We start from the raw sequence: 16,624 nt of genomic DNA on the forward strand, positions 1-16,624 counted from the left end.
CTGATGAAGTGGGTAGTAGTAAGCTGCTGGTTTGACAATGGTTTGACCAAATGAAATTGACAACTTTGAACCTGTAAATTTTTATGTGATTTTCGTCTTTTTGTGTGTGGTTTAGTAACAAAGGGCAAAAGAGACATGAACATGAACACGGGTATTTTCAAATACGCAGATTTTTCTATGCGTTTGGCCTTTCGTCCATTCGCAAACGCAATATCCGGTCACTGAAACCGAACCTTTTTGAAAACTCCTGTCAGGGTGAAGATTTTTATAAACTCCTGTTGCAGTGTTGTCGTGTAGATGGTGAAAGAGGATATTTTGGCTTGTGCTAGACAAGGGAACCATGGAAACATGTGATCTATATATACACAAGAACTAATGACATAAGACACACCTGCAAGTAATTAACACAATGATCCAATAAGTAATAACACAGAAACAAAGGAACCAATCAAAACAAAATCAGACTGAGATGAGGATTCAAGTGTAGGGGTGTCTAATGAAACAACTAATAATGAACATAAAGCTGGAACAAAATAACACTGGGAAACAATGATCATGAGGAACAGCAAACGTCTACATCCAACAACTGCCCAAGAACAAGTGAAATACAAGGGCTATCTATACACAGGGGCAAACAAGCTTAACAAGATAACGAGTTAATAAGACGCACCTCGGTAAGGCTAACCAACAGGGGAAACAACAAACATGGCCACAGGAACAGGGGATAACACAAATGTTCAGACAAGACATGGGGAATAACAGAGCCCCAATCCCTTAAGAGCAGCTTCCAGATGCTTCGTGCTAAGCGAAACCGCACAGCAAAATCCAGGTGGGTGGTGGAGCAGAAGCGGTCCAGGGGGAGGGATGGTGGGCCTGGTCCGTGGAGTGGAAGAGGGTCAGAAGACTGAGCAGGGAGCATGGGGCACTGTCAGAGCAGGCAGAACAGGTGGCCAGGGCTGAGCTGATGACTTGGAGACCTGATGACTGATGATGGTGGAGCTGGCGTTGCTGGTGAGATATGGTCGAGCTGGCGGTGCTGGTGACCTCAATGGTGGAGCAGGGGAGCACCACGGAGCCGGCCTCCTTGGCCATCAGTTCATTCTGGTAGACAATTCAATGAACGCTTCCTTGGCTGTGACAGAACAGGGGCAAAGAGGGTGTTCAGGGATGGCCTCCTTGGCCGTGTAAGAGCAGGCGGAGAGTTCAAAGAAAGCCTCCTTTGCTCTAGTTTTTTCCATCTACCCATCTAATTACCATATGCAACATTAAACCTTTTTCAAATGAGACTGAAGTATCTCCTATAGTAAAGTGTTTTTCTCTTATCTTGTATCTTTGTTATTAGAGTAAGATCAGGCTCACATTTGTCCTCTGTGTCTGTGAAGAGTGACCAGTCAAAAGATGATGGAGCAAACTTCAGTGAGAAAACACCATGTAACAAAAGGTATTTCATTTGTTTCTACAAGCGTCTTACAGGCGATCCATTGATTAATTATTGTTAAAAAAGTAAAATCTGTCATCACATGTAACTGTCACGGGGTGTGTGTCTATATAAAGTGAATGAGAATCCAAAAAAAACACACAGAAGATCACAGGAGAAAATGACAGAACCAAACCAAAACAGAACAAACACGTTACACAAACATGCAGTGATTTGAACTTGGTGTATGTACTAGAAATTGACTAAATATAAGATTAAATCAAAGTATTTTGAAAGAAAATTGAAAACGGCTGTACTTGTTAATGAACTTGGCCATTAAATTACACAGGTAGCCACTATAGGGCACTACATTCCACAGTGGAAATACAGAACAGGCAGTCAAGTATAAATACATTACACACAGGGGCAATATTACATATAAGTACCATTTGCAACGTCAAACCTCTTTAAATCAACCTGTTGTATCCTGTAGTAAAGTTTTTTTTTTTCCTTTCTGCTCTTTGTGTAATTAGTGAAAGATCGTTCTCACGTGTATCCAGCTTAGTTTCTATGAAGACTGACCATTCAAAAGGTGATGGACCGCACTTCTGTGAGAAAACACCATCATCTACCAAAAGGTATTTCTTGTGTTCTTTATAAAACTGCTTTTCCAATCAACCTCCTTTCTGTACTGATGAAGTGGGTAGTAGTAAGCTGCTGGTTTGACAATGGTGTAAGACTGGAAAAACTGGAAGATAGTGTTCTCACTCTGAGAGAACGAAGCAAATTAACATTTGAACTCCCCCTCGTGCTACACTTCTCCTTCTCATCTCATCCCACATGGGAAGATCACCCAAACTCCCACAAGAATCAAAAGGTACAAATGGTACAAATGTCTAATTTCCAAATAAGTAAAACGGAAGGTAATAAGGTTTTAAGAGTTTAGAGAAACTGGCACACAAAGGAAGATAGGCAAATGGTCTTCCTACCCCCCCAAAAGCTGTAAATTCTGAATGCAAATTGCCATTGTTAGCATGTTTCCATGTGAAAGAGGTCTGTCTATATAATGAAATGCAGCGGAAGGATCGGGGCTTTTTCTGTATCTCAGATCAACCCATGAGGCTGGGAGTCGCGAGACTCTCAGCTTCACGTAGCCTATTTCCTAATGTCGGGTTCGTCTTCCAGAACATTTTATGTTTTGTATTGATTATCTTTGAACTGATGATAAATTTACCTGACATAATAAATTGTTACATTTGATGATTCTTCTAACTGACTTTGATATTATTTCATTAGAGTTAAAAGGAATAAGTCAAACTTTCACTTATATTTAATGATGCACAGATATCATTAAAAACCTTTTCATTATGGAGTCAGATGAAATAACGAGAAAATACATAAGAGAAGTGTATTGCATTTAATAAAAATCCCTTTGCCACGCGGAAAGACAGTAACACACATAGACCTTCTACGCTAATCGAATACCGCCATTGGATCGATCGAGCCGGGTTTTACAATGGTTTGACCAAATGAAATTGACAACTGTGAACCTGTACATTTTGATGTGATTTTCTTCTTTTTGTGTGTGGTTTAGTAACAAAGGGCAAAATACCACAGTAAATATTGGTGCAGAATTTAAACGGTGGGAAGCTCTAAAAGCACAGAAGAAATTAAAGAGTGATGTGGAACTGGCAACTTTTCTTCTCAACAGGTGAGAACACAATATACCACGGTTTACATTTTACAATTTATTACCATAAATGAAATCAGTTATTCATCTTAAAAGGATCTACTTTGTCAAAATATGTATTTCTTTTCAGACTTAATAAGCCATGATATATAACATGTTTTCTTTACATGTAATGTACCTGTGCCTTTTGAAGCAAACTGACCATTTGCAGTTATCCATTTATAAATATAAATCTAAATTTAAAAAAATGTTAAGTTAATTTCAGCACCTTGCAATGAGATCATAAATTTCAGTCATCAGGTTCAAGTGGAATACGTCTATTATTACAGTCTATTATTACAACCAAGAGGATATTGCCCCTACAAAACTTTTTATTGTTGAGCCATTAGTAGCCTATGGATTGAAATGCAAAAAAAAAATAAAAAAAAACACCTTTCTTTTCTACCAGGGTTCAATCTGAGAAATCAGACTCAGATTTGAAGAATCACTGCTTCCGCAGGAATTTCAAAGACAATCTCCTCTGGATCTTCAAGGTAAGTAAAACAAACATAAATGCTTATGATTTATTTTAAAACAAACACATAGGTTATTGAACAGATGTAAAATTGTATTTTTATTTTTATTTTAAAACAATTAGAATCATGCTTAGGGTAGGCTACTTATGTTCTAACAATCCCTTAATTTTCAAATCTCAACTCAAAAATAAAAGTCAAACTCAGAAATAAAATTATAGATGACTGAGAGTTTTGTCATTTTTATGACCATTAGCAGGAAAACTTTATGGCCGTGAATACAAAAACACATGATCTGAGATACCAACAAATCATGTTGATTATTGGATTTGATCCATACCTGGTAATAATATATAATAAAATTGTAATATTATTTTGGCAAAACAGATTTGGCAAACGCTACAGTGCATATTTGCGTTTCTGCTCTAGTCTGGAGAAAGTCAGATGTATCTATTTACAATAGCTGTGTCCGAAACCGCTCACTTGTTCACTCATTTACTAATCCCTGTATAGTGGCATTTGAGTGCACAATATCTGCAAAGAGTGAACGAAATTGAGTAAATTCGGACGCTGACAATAGGCTTGTTTGAGATGAGCAAAATCTGCGCAGAACCGATCACCGGTGATCAGCGCGTAAAGTCACACTACATGATTTTAAAACGTCGGGCTGAACTGTGGGGTTCACACTACATGACTTGCTCTCTGTGAAATCAGGAGTGTTCAAGTTGTTGAGCTGTTCACACCACACGACACAACATGATTGATCCGCAGCAGGAGGTAACGCACTACACGAGTTGACAACAACTCTGTCACCCAACGATTCTATCTTGACTACAAACCACGTTTTGTCACGAAAAATCACACGATAAAACGAACCGGAAATGAGGCGAAACAGCACGCGCGCAAATACCCAGCGAAGAAGAACACAACACGGCCGCGAATATGGACGTCAGACAGAAACTAGTGCTGCAAACTGTTTGCGCGATGATTTGCTCTGAGAAAAAAACGCAAAAAAAGAAAAAATAAGAGAGTATGGGCGAAAGAGTGGATCCGCATACGCGAACAGCAGGGATTGTCTGTGCTACAGAGAGAGTTGGAGGTGAGTACAGCATGTTTATATCGGAGATGTAGCTGCATGTTTATGTTTGGCTGATGGCAAAAATCGTGTATTTACCCGCGTAATATTTACCCGGTGACCTCAACCCATGCCTTGCTCTGATTGGCTGTTGCTCATGACATCAGTGAGGTTGAGTTGTGCAACAGCTCTGGATATCTAGCATGCTAGATATTTTTCTAGGCTCTGCGACGCCTCTGTGAGGTGTCTGCAAGCGTCTTTGATGCGTTGTTGGCTCTTTCATACTAACAGATTGGCGAGCGTTTATCGCCCGCTAATCCCCCACGATTTGCACATCATAACACCCTGACCTGTCGGCGAGCTCAACGATTTACAAATCGGGCTTAAAATCATGTAGTGTGAACTAGGCTTAATGCATGCCGGTTAGAAATGTGTCGGAGTGCGGTCCGCCTTGCTCTGATGTCATGCTGACGTGTGTCAAAAAGCTCTCGCGAGCGCAAGGCGCACGTGTCGGATTCTGCAGTCGCGCGCAGTTGCTCTCCACCGACTGCGCTGATCAAAAGCATGATGGGAAACGACTTGCTGACGACACAGCTTAATGTTGATTGGTTTAAACAACCATGATGTATTGTTCTCTTTTAAAATGTTTGATTTTAAAACTCGGATATCATGTTTTATGTGTATGTTATGTGTGAATGTTCCCAAACTCTCGGACAGTGCGATCTCTGTGGGTTATGCAATGTAATTTTATTTTATATATATATATATATATATATATATATATATATATATATATATATATATATAAACACATAGCCTATGTCTGTATTAAACAAAAAAATGATTGATAAACACTTATTTGGAATGGAATTAAATAACAAGTACTTTGGGTGTCTTGTTCATTATATTTATTTGCATAAAAGCAACAGAACTTAAATTACAACCAGTTTATTAGCAACACTGTGCACGAGCGTGAATCCCGCGATATCCATCATTGATCTTGCAGGTGTCAGATCCTCTGCGAGAAGCGAGAACTGTCCGGCTTGCCTGCGCTTTTTTCACTCCTCCCCTCACTGCAGCCGCCTACTGTCGAATACATTTAAGGCGAGGCAAGGCGCATCTCAAACAAGCCTAATGTGCATCGGAGAGCTGGATCTCACGTAGTCTCGCGTAGCAAAACCTTCAGACTGATGGTCATGGCAGAATACTGATCATCACAGCACTTCCTGGCCAATGACCGCCCAAGAGGACGTTTGATTGACATGCAACGCATCCAATCACAGTCCGTTTTGTTCTGCGTCATGTTTAAGGGGGTGGCGATAGGCTTGTTTGAGATGCGCCTTGCCTCGCCCTAAATATCGGCGAGAGTAGGCGGCTGCAGTAAAAGGAGGAGTGAAAAAAGCGGAGCCAAGCCGGACAGTTCTCGCTTCGCAGTGGATCTGACACCTGCGAGATCAATGATGGATATCGCGGGATTCACACTCGTGCACAGTGTTGCTAATAAACTGGATGTAGTTTAAATTCTGTTGCTTTTATGTGAAAATAAATATAATGAACAAGACACCCAAGTAGCCTACTTGTTATTTAATTCCATTCCAAATAAGTGTTTATCAATCATTTTTTCTTTAATACAGGCATAGGCTATGTGTTTTTTTACATATATAATAAAATGACATTGCATAACCCATAGAGATCGCACTGTCCGAGATTTTGGGAATATTCACACATAACATATAAAACATGATATCCGAGTTTTAAAATCAAACATTTTAAAAGAGAACAATACATCACGGTTGTTTAAACCAATCAACATTAAGCTGTGTCGTCAGCAAGTCTTTTCCCATCATGCTTTATATCAGCGCAGTCGGTGGAGAGCAACTGCGCGCGACTGCAGAATCCGACACGTGCGCCTTGCGCTCGCGAGAGCTTTTTGACACACGCCAGCATGACATCAGAGCAAGGCGGACCGCACTCGGGACACATTTCTAACCGGCATGCTTTACGCGCTGATCACCGGTGATCGGTTCTGCGCAGATTTTGCTAATCTTAAACAAGCCTGATATAATGTCGATGACGCAGAAACGGCTTCGTCACACGTAGTGATAAAACTCCTTTTATCTTATGCTACTTACTTTATAAAATAATATTAACAACAATAACAATCATAATGACTTTATTTTGTAATTATATATACCTCCGTGCCAGCTTTGGAAATTCATCCATTCAAATTGTTAGAAACTCTCAAGCTCACAGATGACGTGGTCGTTGCGCGCCCTCAGGCGACCGTTATGATTACATTCAAATGAATACGCTACCTACAGATGATTAACGATTATTTTTAAATCATCCACCAAATTACCATCTCATCCTTACAGTTTACAACAATGCCACAAATTATTAAAACACCTGGCTGTAAAACACATTCAATTGAGTTAATGCCTAAATAATATATTTTAATAAAAAATAATATACCTATATAATTTATCTAATTATTATAATTTCATTTCATTTTAAAATTCATCTATATAGTTTTGTCTTAATATTTTAATATGTTTTGTTCAAGTAATGATTAATTTTAAAAAAATTAAGAAAACCGCCCTAAAACTAGGATGAAATAAGCAGAAATGAGAAAGCTCTAAAGTAATTTCTAGTTTAAACTCACCATCTATGTATTAAAGAAAAAATGATTGATAAACACTTATTTGGAATGGAATTAAATAAAAAGTACTTTGGGTGTCTTGTTCATTTTATTTATTTTCATATAAAAGCAACAGAACTTAATTACATCCAGTTTATTAGCAACACTGTGCACGAGAATCTCGCGATATACATCAGTAATCTCGCAGGTGTCAGATCCACTGCGAGAAGAGAGAACTGTCCGGCTTAGCTGCGCTTTTTTCACTCCTCCTCTCACTGCAGCCACCTACTCTCGACTACATTTCAGGCGAGGCAAGGCGCATCTCAAACAAGCCTACTGTTACTGTGCATGGGCGTGAATCCCGCGATATCCGCCTTTGATCTCACAGGTGTCTGATCCACTGCGAGAAGAGAGATCTGTCCGGCTTGCCTGCGCTTTTTTCACTACTCCGCTCACTGCAACCGCCTTCTCTCGACTACATTTCAGGCGAGGCAAGGCGCATCTTAAACAAGCCTATTGTTGAAGCACTATTTCCCACAATCCAATGCGGTGAGGACTGAGCACCACACATTTTTGACTCATTGAAGTACTGTCCCACATTAGGCTGATCATGCTGTCCCGGATTTGGAAACCACATTTCCTAATGTGGGACACTAGGAAATTTGATAAAAATATAAAATATATAGTTTATACACATAAAGTTACACTATTTTTTGATGGAAAAACATTTCATAAGCATATTAGGCTAAAAAGTAGCAGGATTGCTTTGTTTAAAATCTATTTAACTCCTTAACATCAAAGTTGTCAAAACTCTATGTCATTAAAGGCAGGGTAGGTAGAATTTTTTCCCCCAAATTTGTTTAAACTGTCTTTATATATCAATGCATAATTAAAATGTAAGTGCTCTGGAAAAGAAATTATAAAAATCGAGTGTCTGTAGTTCTCTCAGGACTGTAATAAACACAGCTCATTATTCCATTCGGGACGAAAGAAATGATTGGCTGGGGCGACTGTCACTCTCCCTCGCTACCATGGATACCACCTCTGCAGATACAGGAGCAGCCCAAATGCGCGCACCCGTTTGAAGAGGCACGTAAGCTAGTAATAACAATTATGGCAGAGAAAGAACAGTCAATATTCTCAGTAACGTTACCTGCATATAGAGGCAGCGAAGTCAAACAAGTAAAAAAAAGGAAGACAGTATTTGAAAAGGCTATGAACAAAAAGTCTTTGGATAAATAAAGAAATCGTACGAGAGTCAATATCGGCGTGGCTTTCCAGCGGTGGCGACTACTGAGGGATCTCAAGGGGCTGAAAAGTGACTCCATGATGGCTTTATTTCTGCTGGACAGGTAATCTTGCTGTTTTCATTTTGATTGCATTTATTTTTTAATGAAGCATGTATCACTAGCACACGTAGCTACCTAATATAGCTACCTAACGTTACATAGCATAACTAACGTTACACTGGCTTAGCTATGACAGTGTAACTTTGGTGTCGACTGGTATAACGTTACTGTTAGTGAGCCAGGGTTGAGCCGATAAATAAGCAATAGGCCTATCTGCAGTTGAAAGCTGTTTTGTTTAATTTCGCCAAATTTAGGTTAAAAAGTGTAGGGGATCTATTTGTATAGGCTACCTTGCTTTACCCTCTGCCTAAACTTTGTTCCTGTTCACCGTGAACTCTACCTGCTCCATTTTTTCACGTTTGGTTTGTTGTTATATGCTCTACATATGTTTACCTATGTCTTAGGGCTGGGCGATAAATCGATTTTATCGATTAACTCGAATGTGTAGTTTACGCCGATTTTTTAAATGAAAATCGTTTTTTTCTTTAACAACCGCCGACGCTCCCATCTGGGCTCCCGTAGTTCCGACCGGGCTCAGCGCTTGCCATGATAGAGATACACAAACAACATGGCAAATGTGCAAGACCGCGGCAGCAGAAGCACACCCGCCGAAAACATTTACAAGCTGAATCTGCAGGGCCGCCAACTCTCACGAGTTCACTGTGAGAGACGCAATTCTGTCACTTTTTAAACGCTCTCACGACACACATCCATTTTCTCGCGCAGAGAAAAATCGCGAAGCAAAGAGAACACTGACACCGACAGACAAGACAGAGCAGGTTACTATCGATATGAAACAGATTCTCAGCTCTCAGATTCTGTCAGTTTTATTACAAAATTCAAACAATAAACACCGTTTTGGCGCTTGTAAATGTGACGTGAAAGAACGCTGACAGATCTCAGTTCAAGCGGCACGTGAACCAAACATCTGTTACTCTTTACTACAAACTTACCGAGATGTAATAAAATCGATCGATCAGTGTTTTTCAACCGCGGAAAGATGTCCATAAAACAGCTGGAGAACAACATATGCCACGTAACGTTATATTTACCTCAGGATGGCTTTTAATGACCCATAGCACGCATGTTAGTTAGACGCATTATAAAATAAAAAACGCATTATATTTAATTTGAGTTAGTTTTAACCTTTAATAATACCAGCTGACAGGGCTCTCTGTATGTTTACAGCATTAGGTGATTTTTTTTTTTGGGAGAACAATTAACACATTAACGTATCTACTTTTAGATAGTAGTATATACGATAGTTCTTAGGTAGTAGTACGTAGCTACTACGTACCTATTTATCCAAAGGAATTTATGTTGAATCAAGATCAGAATCAAATCACAAGAATTGAATTGAAATTGTGAAATTTGTGTTAAGCAATAATAAAAACAGTAGCAAACCAGTAAACTTAATAAAATTATGTTTAGTTACCAAATCATTTGACTATCACAATACACTTATTGTGATGCAAATTTTTTGTTTTTTTTACACATTCCCCCCAATCCCAATCCAGCCATTTTATTTTATGTTACATTTTCATTGTTTACAAAGACAGGGCCTGTCCTCTTGTCTTTTTGGCTTGTTGTTTCTGATTGCACTTTAATGGAGATCAAATCCCAGAAGGGAATATTAAAACAAAATAAAGTTAAAACTTGTTTTGAACAATTTCTTTGTCATCTGCAGATTGATTTTAAGTACGTAGAGAAAAAAATCGATTTAAATCGTAAATCAGATTTTTTGTGAAAAAATCAGGGATTTTTTTTTAGGCCATATCGCCCAGCCCTACTATGTCTTTATGTTGTATCTGTATGTGTTATACAATATATGTTGTGTGTGAGTGTGTTAGATTATCTTGTGTCTGCAATGCAGTTGAGAAGGTGTTTGAGTGTATGTTACTCAGTTTATCTGAAACAATCTTATTTTATGAATCTTACAAATTCACCTTCATCACAGTGTAACTGATAGTAATGGCAAACGTGTATCAATTAAGCTATTTATAGCTTTGCCTTATTGAGTTTGATTCCGTTACGAGCTAGTAAAATATTTTAAACTTTACCAGTTTCGATTTGCAAGCTTGATAGTGAGTACTAACAGCCATGTTAATTGTTACATTCATACTGATAAAGTTAGTTATTTTATAACTTGTGATTCTGACATGTCACTACATGCACTGCACTCCTCTCTGCTCGGCCCTGGTAAACGCGTCCGACTCTTCCAGCTGAGCGAACGGCCGGGATCGCGCGTTCGTGTTTTGGGGGCGTGGCTTTGGAAGGAGCCGAGAAGGGAGGGGGTGGGAGTTAATTGAATAATGAGCTGTGTTTATTGCAGTCCTGAGATGACTACAGACACTCGATTTTTATAATTTCTTTTCCAGAGTACTTACATTTTAATTATGCATTGACATATAAAGACAGTTTAAACAAATTTGGAAAATAAGTATTTTTGGGGATTTCTACCTACCCTGCCTTTAACCTTCATATGGTTTTCGCAAGGTGTCTCCTGTTTGATGATTGCTCCACCCTCAAATATGATTGGACATTTGATAGGTCATGTGATTTTGATCACATGACACCATAGCTTTGTCTAACCCAGGGGTAGGCAAGTTCGGTCCTAGAGAGCCGCTGTCCTGCAGAGTTTGGCTCCAACACTGAAAAAAACCTCACCTGTCTATAGCCTTAGTAATTCTGAAGATATTGATTAGCTTGTTCAGGAGTGTTTGATTTAGGGTTGGAACTAAATTCTGCAGGACAGCGGCTCTCTAGGACCGAACTTGCCTACCCCTACCCATAGTTTCACTGTCATTCATGTATTTGTGGGGGACCTACAAACACTAGAGCTTAGGTGTCCCACATTAGGCAGTGTCCCACATTAGGGCCTAGGCCTATATAATAAAATTACATTGCATAACCCATAGAGATCGCACTGTCCGAGAGTTTGGGAATATTCACACATAACATAGGCCTATACACATAAAACATGATATCCGAGTTTTAAAATCAAACATTTTAAAAGAGAACAATACATCACGGTTGTTTAAACCAATCAACATTAAGCGGTGTCGTCAGCAAGTCATTTCCCATCATGCTTTTGATCAGCGCAGTCGGTGGAGAGCAACCAAAGAACGTATATTGACAAGAAGTGAAAGCCAATAGAACGTTCCATTGCAACACCAGCGCCCAGCAGCAGCGCTACGCTTCCGCCATTTTGGGGTGAAAGCGACTCGGCAGTCCACTAGTGTGTATGTGTCGTTCGCGAACGAGCCGCTCTAAAAGACGATTCTTTGAGCCGGACTTCCCATCACTATCCACTAGCTTTTTGCTGTCGCTATAGCAATATCAGCTACTTTGTAAATTATATATATATTTTTTATATTTTTTCTTTAAGTACATTAAAGATCAAATCCAAACTGAATAATGACAACACAGAATAACGTACAATAGACTAGTGATCATCAAATCCCTTTTAACAGTTTATTTCACAGACTTAGACAAGTTTTTTACTTTTTCCACAAAACCTTTAGTATTAGCATTACAAACACTGAATTAATACCAACATATAAAATTAAGTAAAGGACATGCTATATCAGATAATTGGAATGTTGGACAATAAATAGGCTATGAAACAGCAATAGAATAGATTTACAGTCAACTGTTTTTTTTTTTCAGTACTATCTTATATTAATGACCGTTAAAGCAAGACTATGCAACAAAAAAACACAGCCACTGTCCATCATGTTCTATAAGATCATTATGTTTAGCATGATCCAGGGGATTAAAACGTACAAAATATATTTCAGGCATAGTGGAGTTGGTAAATAATAGTTGTAAATTTATAAAGTTGCATAAAAGGGAAATACTCAATAAAGCAAGAAAAAACTACCTCAAATGTGTATTTAATGTTTGGATAAACTGTTATCTGTGCTGTTGTCCAGTAACTCCAGTTGGAATTTTCACTCCAAAATGGCGGCCGCGCTACCGAAGCGCCACCCAGTGGCTGTTACCAAAAAAGCATCCGAGTTTCGCCTCTTGTTCTTCTATACTCTTTGGAGCAACTGATGCACTGATCACTGGTGATCGGTTCTGCGCAGATTTTGCTCATCTCAAACAAGCCTGTTTTTGCCGCAGTAATTAATGTAGCCAATCACATACATTGTTGTTGATCTCATTAACAAAATGGCCAATCAGAGGTGTTTAGGTAGTCAGAATCCACTCACCTCTCAAAACTCCAAATTTTTATTCAGTGCTGAGTTAAGCAGGATCGCAAAACCTCTCATTAACAAAGTGTAGACACGATGTAAGTAAGAGATTAATTGTGCATTGTTGACAGCTTCATTTATTACAACAGAACTTTGTGAGATCGTGATGAACTGACAAAGCAACAGCTTTTTTGCTGACTGTAGCAGTCCTTGCTCGTTTTCTATGGAGCTTATAATATGACAAAATGATTTGAATTTGAATTGTGTAAATTTGAATTATTTACAAGTGTAATCTAACAAAATTGAATATTATGTGGAATTTTAAATAGTCCTGAATTTGATTTCTTTAAACGAACATTGAACATTTTAAATTTAACAAACTGAAATGTTTTTATGGCTGAATTTTATAGACGTATTTTCAAACAGCTGGGGTTTTTTTTCTGAATTCTTAGACTGCAAATATCCAGTTTTCAAAAATACAGATTCAAGTTTTCAAAATGAAGAAGAAATTAGTTTGGAACTTCAAACGCGGAAATTCAGATCATACAGAAAGTAGGTCACAGTTCATCCACAGGGAAGAGTAGAGGTCGAACTGAGCATTTAGGCTGCACTGCAGTTAGGGCTGGGCGATAAAACGATAACGATACTTATCGCGATATGATTTTTTCTCGATAAAACGATATCAAGAGTACGATAAATGTTCGATAATGTTTATGCGCCAAAAGCGGAACGCAACTCATTTGAACTACACGCCACACGGACCATTTATCTGCTCGGCTCAAAGTCCAAACAGCAGCGCAGCGCAAGCTCACTAGAGCAGATGCATTTACTCTGATCGGTCTCGGTCACGAGATCCAGTGAGAAGCGTTTGAATTCAGCGAAGAACACATGTCTCAGTGATTTAAACCAGTTTAAAGGCAGATGAAACAGCGCTGACAAAAAGGAGAAACACTGTGCGCAACGATTTAGTCAGAAGGCTTTTCCGTCTTCAAATTCCCACCATTTACCATATGGATTTACTGTAATGTTAGCCTAGTAATATTAACTGCACAATGAAATGTGGGATGTATACATGTTGAATTGTATTATATTATTAAAGGGGTGGTTCAGGATTTTGGACATCAGACCTCATTTCCAAGTTAGCCTGGGTGTTATTTATCAGTGGAGACAGTTTTCAAATAATTTCATCCAGTCCTTCCAGTTGCATAGTTCGCCTGTGCTAGGCTAGCACGATTCAACGGTATCTGCTAGCCTGCCATTAAAAACAGTTTTAGCCACTCCACAGTACACCAAAAGCAAATAAATTATACTCCAGACTATCGATGTAAGTGTCTGTTGAGAGAATAATGTTAGAAATCAGCTTTTCCAACTTACCTTCAACTGCATCGTGATGTGCGGTGATAGCGGCAACATACACTTTAAGGGTGGAGGGAGACAGCCTTTGCTCCAACCCATCTTGCAGGAAGGAAAGCAAGGCTCTGATCGTGCAAGTTCGGTGGTTCTCCTCGTGAGAAGAACACCAGTCAACGAATAGGTTCCACTTCAACGCATAGAGGTGCCTCGTAGAGTGCCAAGTGTGCCGCACAAGTGCTGAAAAGTGAAGCCAAAGCGTCTCGATCACCCCCGGTGGCTGGTCCCAGTATAGGTCATAAAACCCGCCTCCTCATGAAGTCTAATGATTTAATTTTAAGTGTTCATTTTTTTTAAATAAGTTTGATCTTAGTCAAGGCTGGATTAGTACCCCCTGGGCACTGAAGCTCATGGGCCCCCCTCCCCTACCTGACACAATATTATCTGTCTGCAGCCCCGGAGGCTGCATTTTCAGGACCCCACTTCTAGGACCGCATTTCTAGGACCCTAGTTTTTTGTGAAAGCGCCACCTACCGAGTCGGAGAACCGCAGTCCCAGGAACGCATTTCCAGGACCCTAGTTTTGGAGGACCGAAAAAAGTGCCACCAAGGCAGTATTTCCACCCAGTTTTAACTACATTAGTTTTTTTTTTTCCAAGTTTTATTACACCCAAATACAACTTTCTTTATTGCAATTAAACCAGGTTCCTAGGAATGTTGAGAAATTATTGGGTCTAAGTAGCATACTATAATAACTCAAGTAAAATGAACAAGGAATCATGTTATAGTCTTTTCAGTCACTATAGATGGACCACATTTTCAAGTACAGAGGGAAGTCAAGGATGACTCTGGGGGTAGATTTAAGATTGTGTATGTTACAAAATAATATATAACACCTGAACTTGAACACACAAAATATTTTACAAAATAATATATAACAACTGAACTTGAACACACACAAAAACAAATTTGATCATGACGTGAACCACATAGACAGAACTTCAATCTAAATGACACAATCTAACACGTGGGATTTTAACAGTCAATAATTATAATGGCCTCTCTGATATGTCTGACTATTAAAATGTATTTGTCTCATCCAACTTTATAAAACCATGTCAAAATGAAGAGACGTACACATAACATGTATTGTGGGTAACGTTAAACAGGCTGACTGTGAGCATGTGACAGTGAAAACATTAAGATTATTTTAACTGAATTAAAATGGAAAAACAATGAGTAATTAACAAGCTTTCAGAACGGACATGCTACAGTTTATTGTGCTGTAAATAAGTCAACACAGGCTTATCATGCAACAGTTCCGTTAAATGAACGTGCTAACAATTCATTTTCCAGCATTAGAGGCCATATATGATGGCTATGCATTCAAGACTGTTTAGCAAATCACCAATGAAATTTCCAATGAAATGCATCACAATTGTTTTTAAAGTTAAACAAATAAAAATTGATTCGCATTTGATACTCACACTCTGAATGTCATCCATCTTCGCTGGTCCTCTAATTCGGTAGGTGGCGTTGTCACTAAAAACCTAGGGTCCTAGAAATGCGGTCCTAGAAGTGGGGTCCTGAAAATGCAGCCTCCGTTTTTGCAGGCAGATGCTACTCACCTGACAACCTCACCATCCAAAGGAGGCGATAAAAAATATAGTGACAACCAGCAAAGTGCAGGCAGCTGACCTTCGCACCACCAGACCACACACACACACACACACACACACACACACACACACACACACACACACACACACACACACACACACACATACCCACACACACACACACACACACACACACACACACACACACACACACACACACACACACACACACACACACACACACACACACACACACACACAAAATACTGAGGCCCACCAGGTGTGGGATTTGACATGCCAAATCACTATTGGTCAAAAGCTGAATGACTAGTTCACAAGACACAAGACAATGATACAATGCATAAAATCATTCCAAGGCAGTGTATGGCTCAAGAGACTATTTAAATGGCAATATAGTGTTTACTCAAACTCACCAAAGCAGAAAGCATAACAGTAATTACGAAAAGTGATTAACTGAAGATACAACAATGCCTTCACACAACACGGCTAAGTGCAGGGTGCAAAAAGAACAGGCACTAAGTGAGTCTAATATATAGGCTAATATTCAATTTAGTCAGATTACACTTTTCAATAATTTAAATTTACACAATTCAAATTCAAATCATTCTGTCATATTATAAGCTCCATAGTTTTCGAGGCTACAGTCTATATAATCATTGATTAAAACTATTGTTTTTCATACTGCTCAGAGAACCGACGGCCAATTGCGTGCTGCAAACATATAAATGCTGAAATCACTCTGCACGAGACAGAAA

At 39.0% G+C, this 16,624-nt stretch overlaps 1 protein-coding gene and 1 pseudogene across 2 annotated transcripts in view; both read left to right on the forward strand.

Moving 5' to 3' along the window:
* Nucleotides 1–16,624, forward strand: part of LOC143735398 (uncharacterized) — a 154,632-nt pseudogene that overhangs the window by 72,513 nt on the left and 65,495 nt on the right. The window lies entirely within an intron of this gene.
* LOC143735404 (NACHT, LRR and PYD domains-containing protein 3-like) overlaps nucleotides 1–16,624 on the forward strand; it is a 38,898-nt gene that overhangs the window by 19,347 nt on the left and 2,927 nt on the right. Inside the window, exons 6-9 of the mRNA XM_077225520.1 lie at nucleotides 1,343–1,441; nucleotides 1,951–2,055; nucleotides 3,012–3,128; nucleotides 3,556–3,640. Coding sequence (XP_077081635.1) covers nucleotides 1,343–1,441; nucleotides 1,951–2,055; nucleotides 3,012–3,128; nucleotides 3,556–3,640 — 406 coding nt within the window. The remainder of the gene's footprint in view (nucleotides 1–1,342; nucleotides 1,442–1,950; nucleotides 2,056–3,011; nucleotides 3,129–3,555; nucleotides 3,641–16,624) is intronic.

Source organism: Siphateles boraxobius, unplaced genomic scaffold (assembly GCF_051911475.1).
Source record: "Siphateles boraxobius isolate OS27281-9 unplaced genomic scaffold, OSU_SipBor_1 13, whole genome shotgun sequence".
In the NCBI taxonomy this organism is placed as follows: Eukaryota; Metazoa; Chordata; class Actinopteri; order Cypriniformes; family Leuciscidae; genus Siphateles; species Siphateles boraxobius.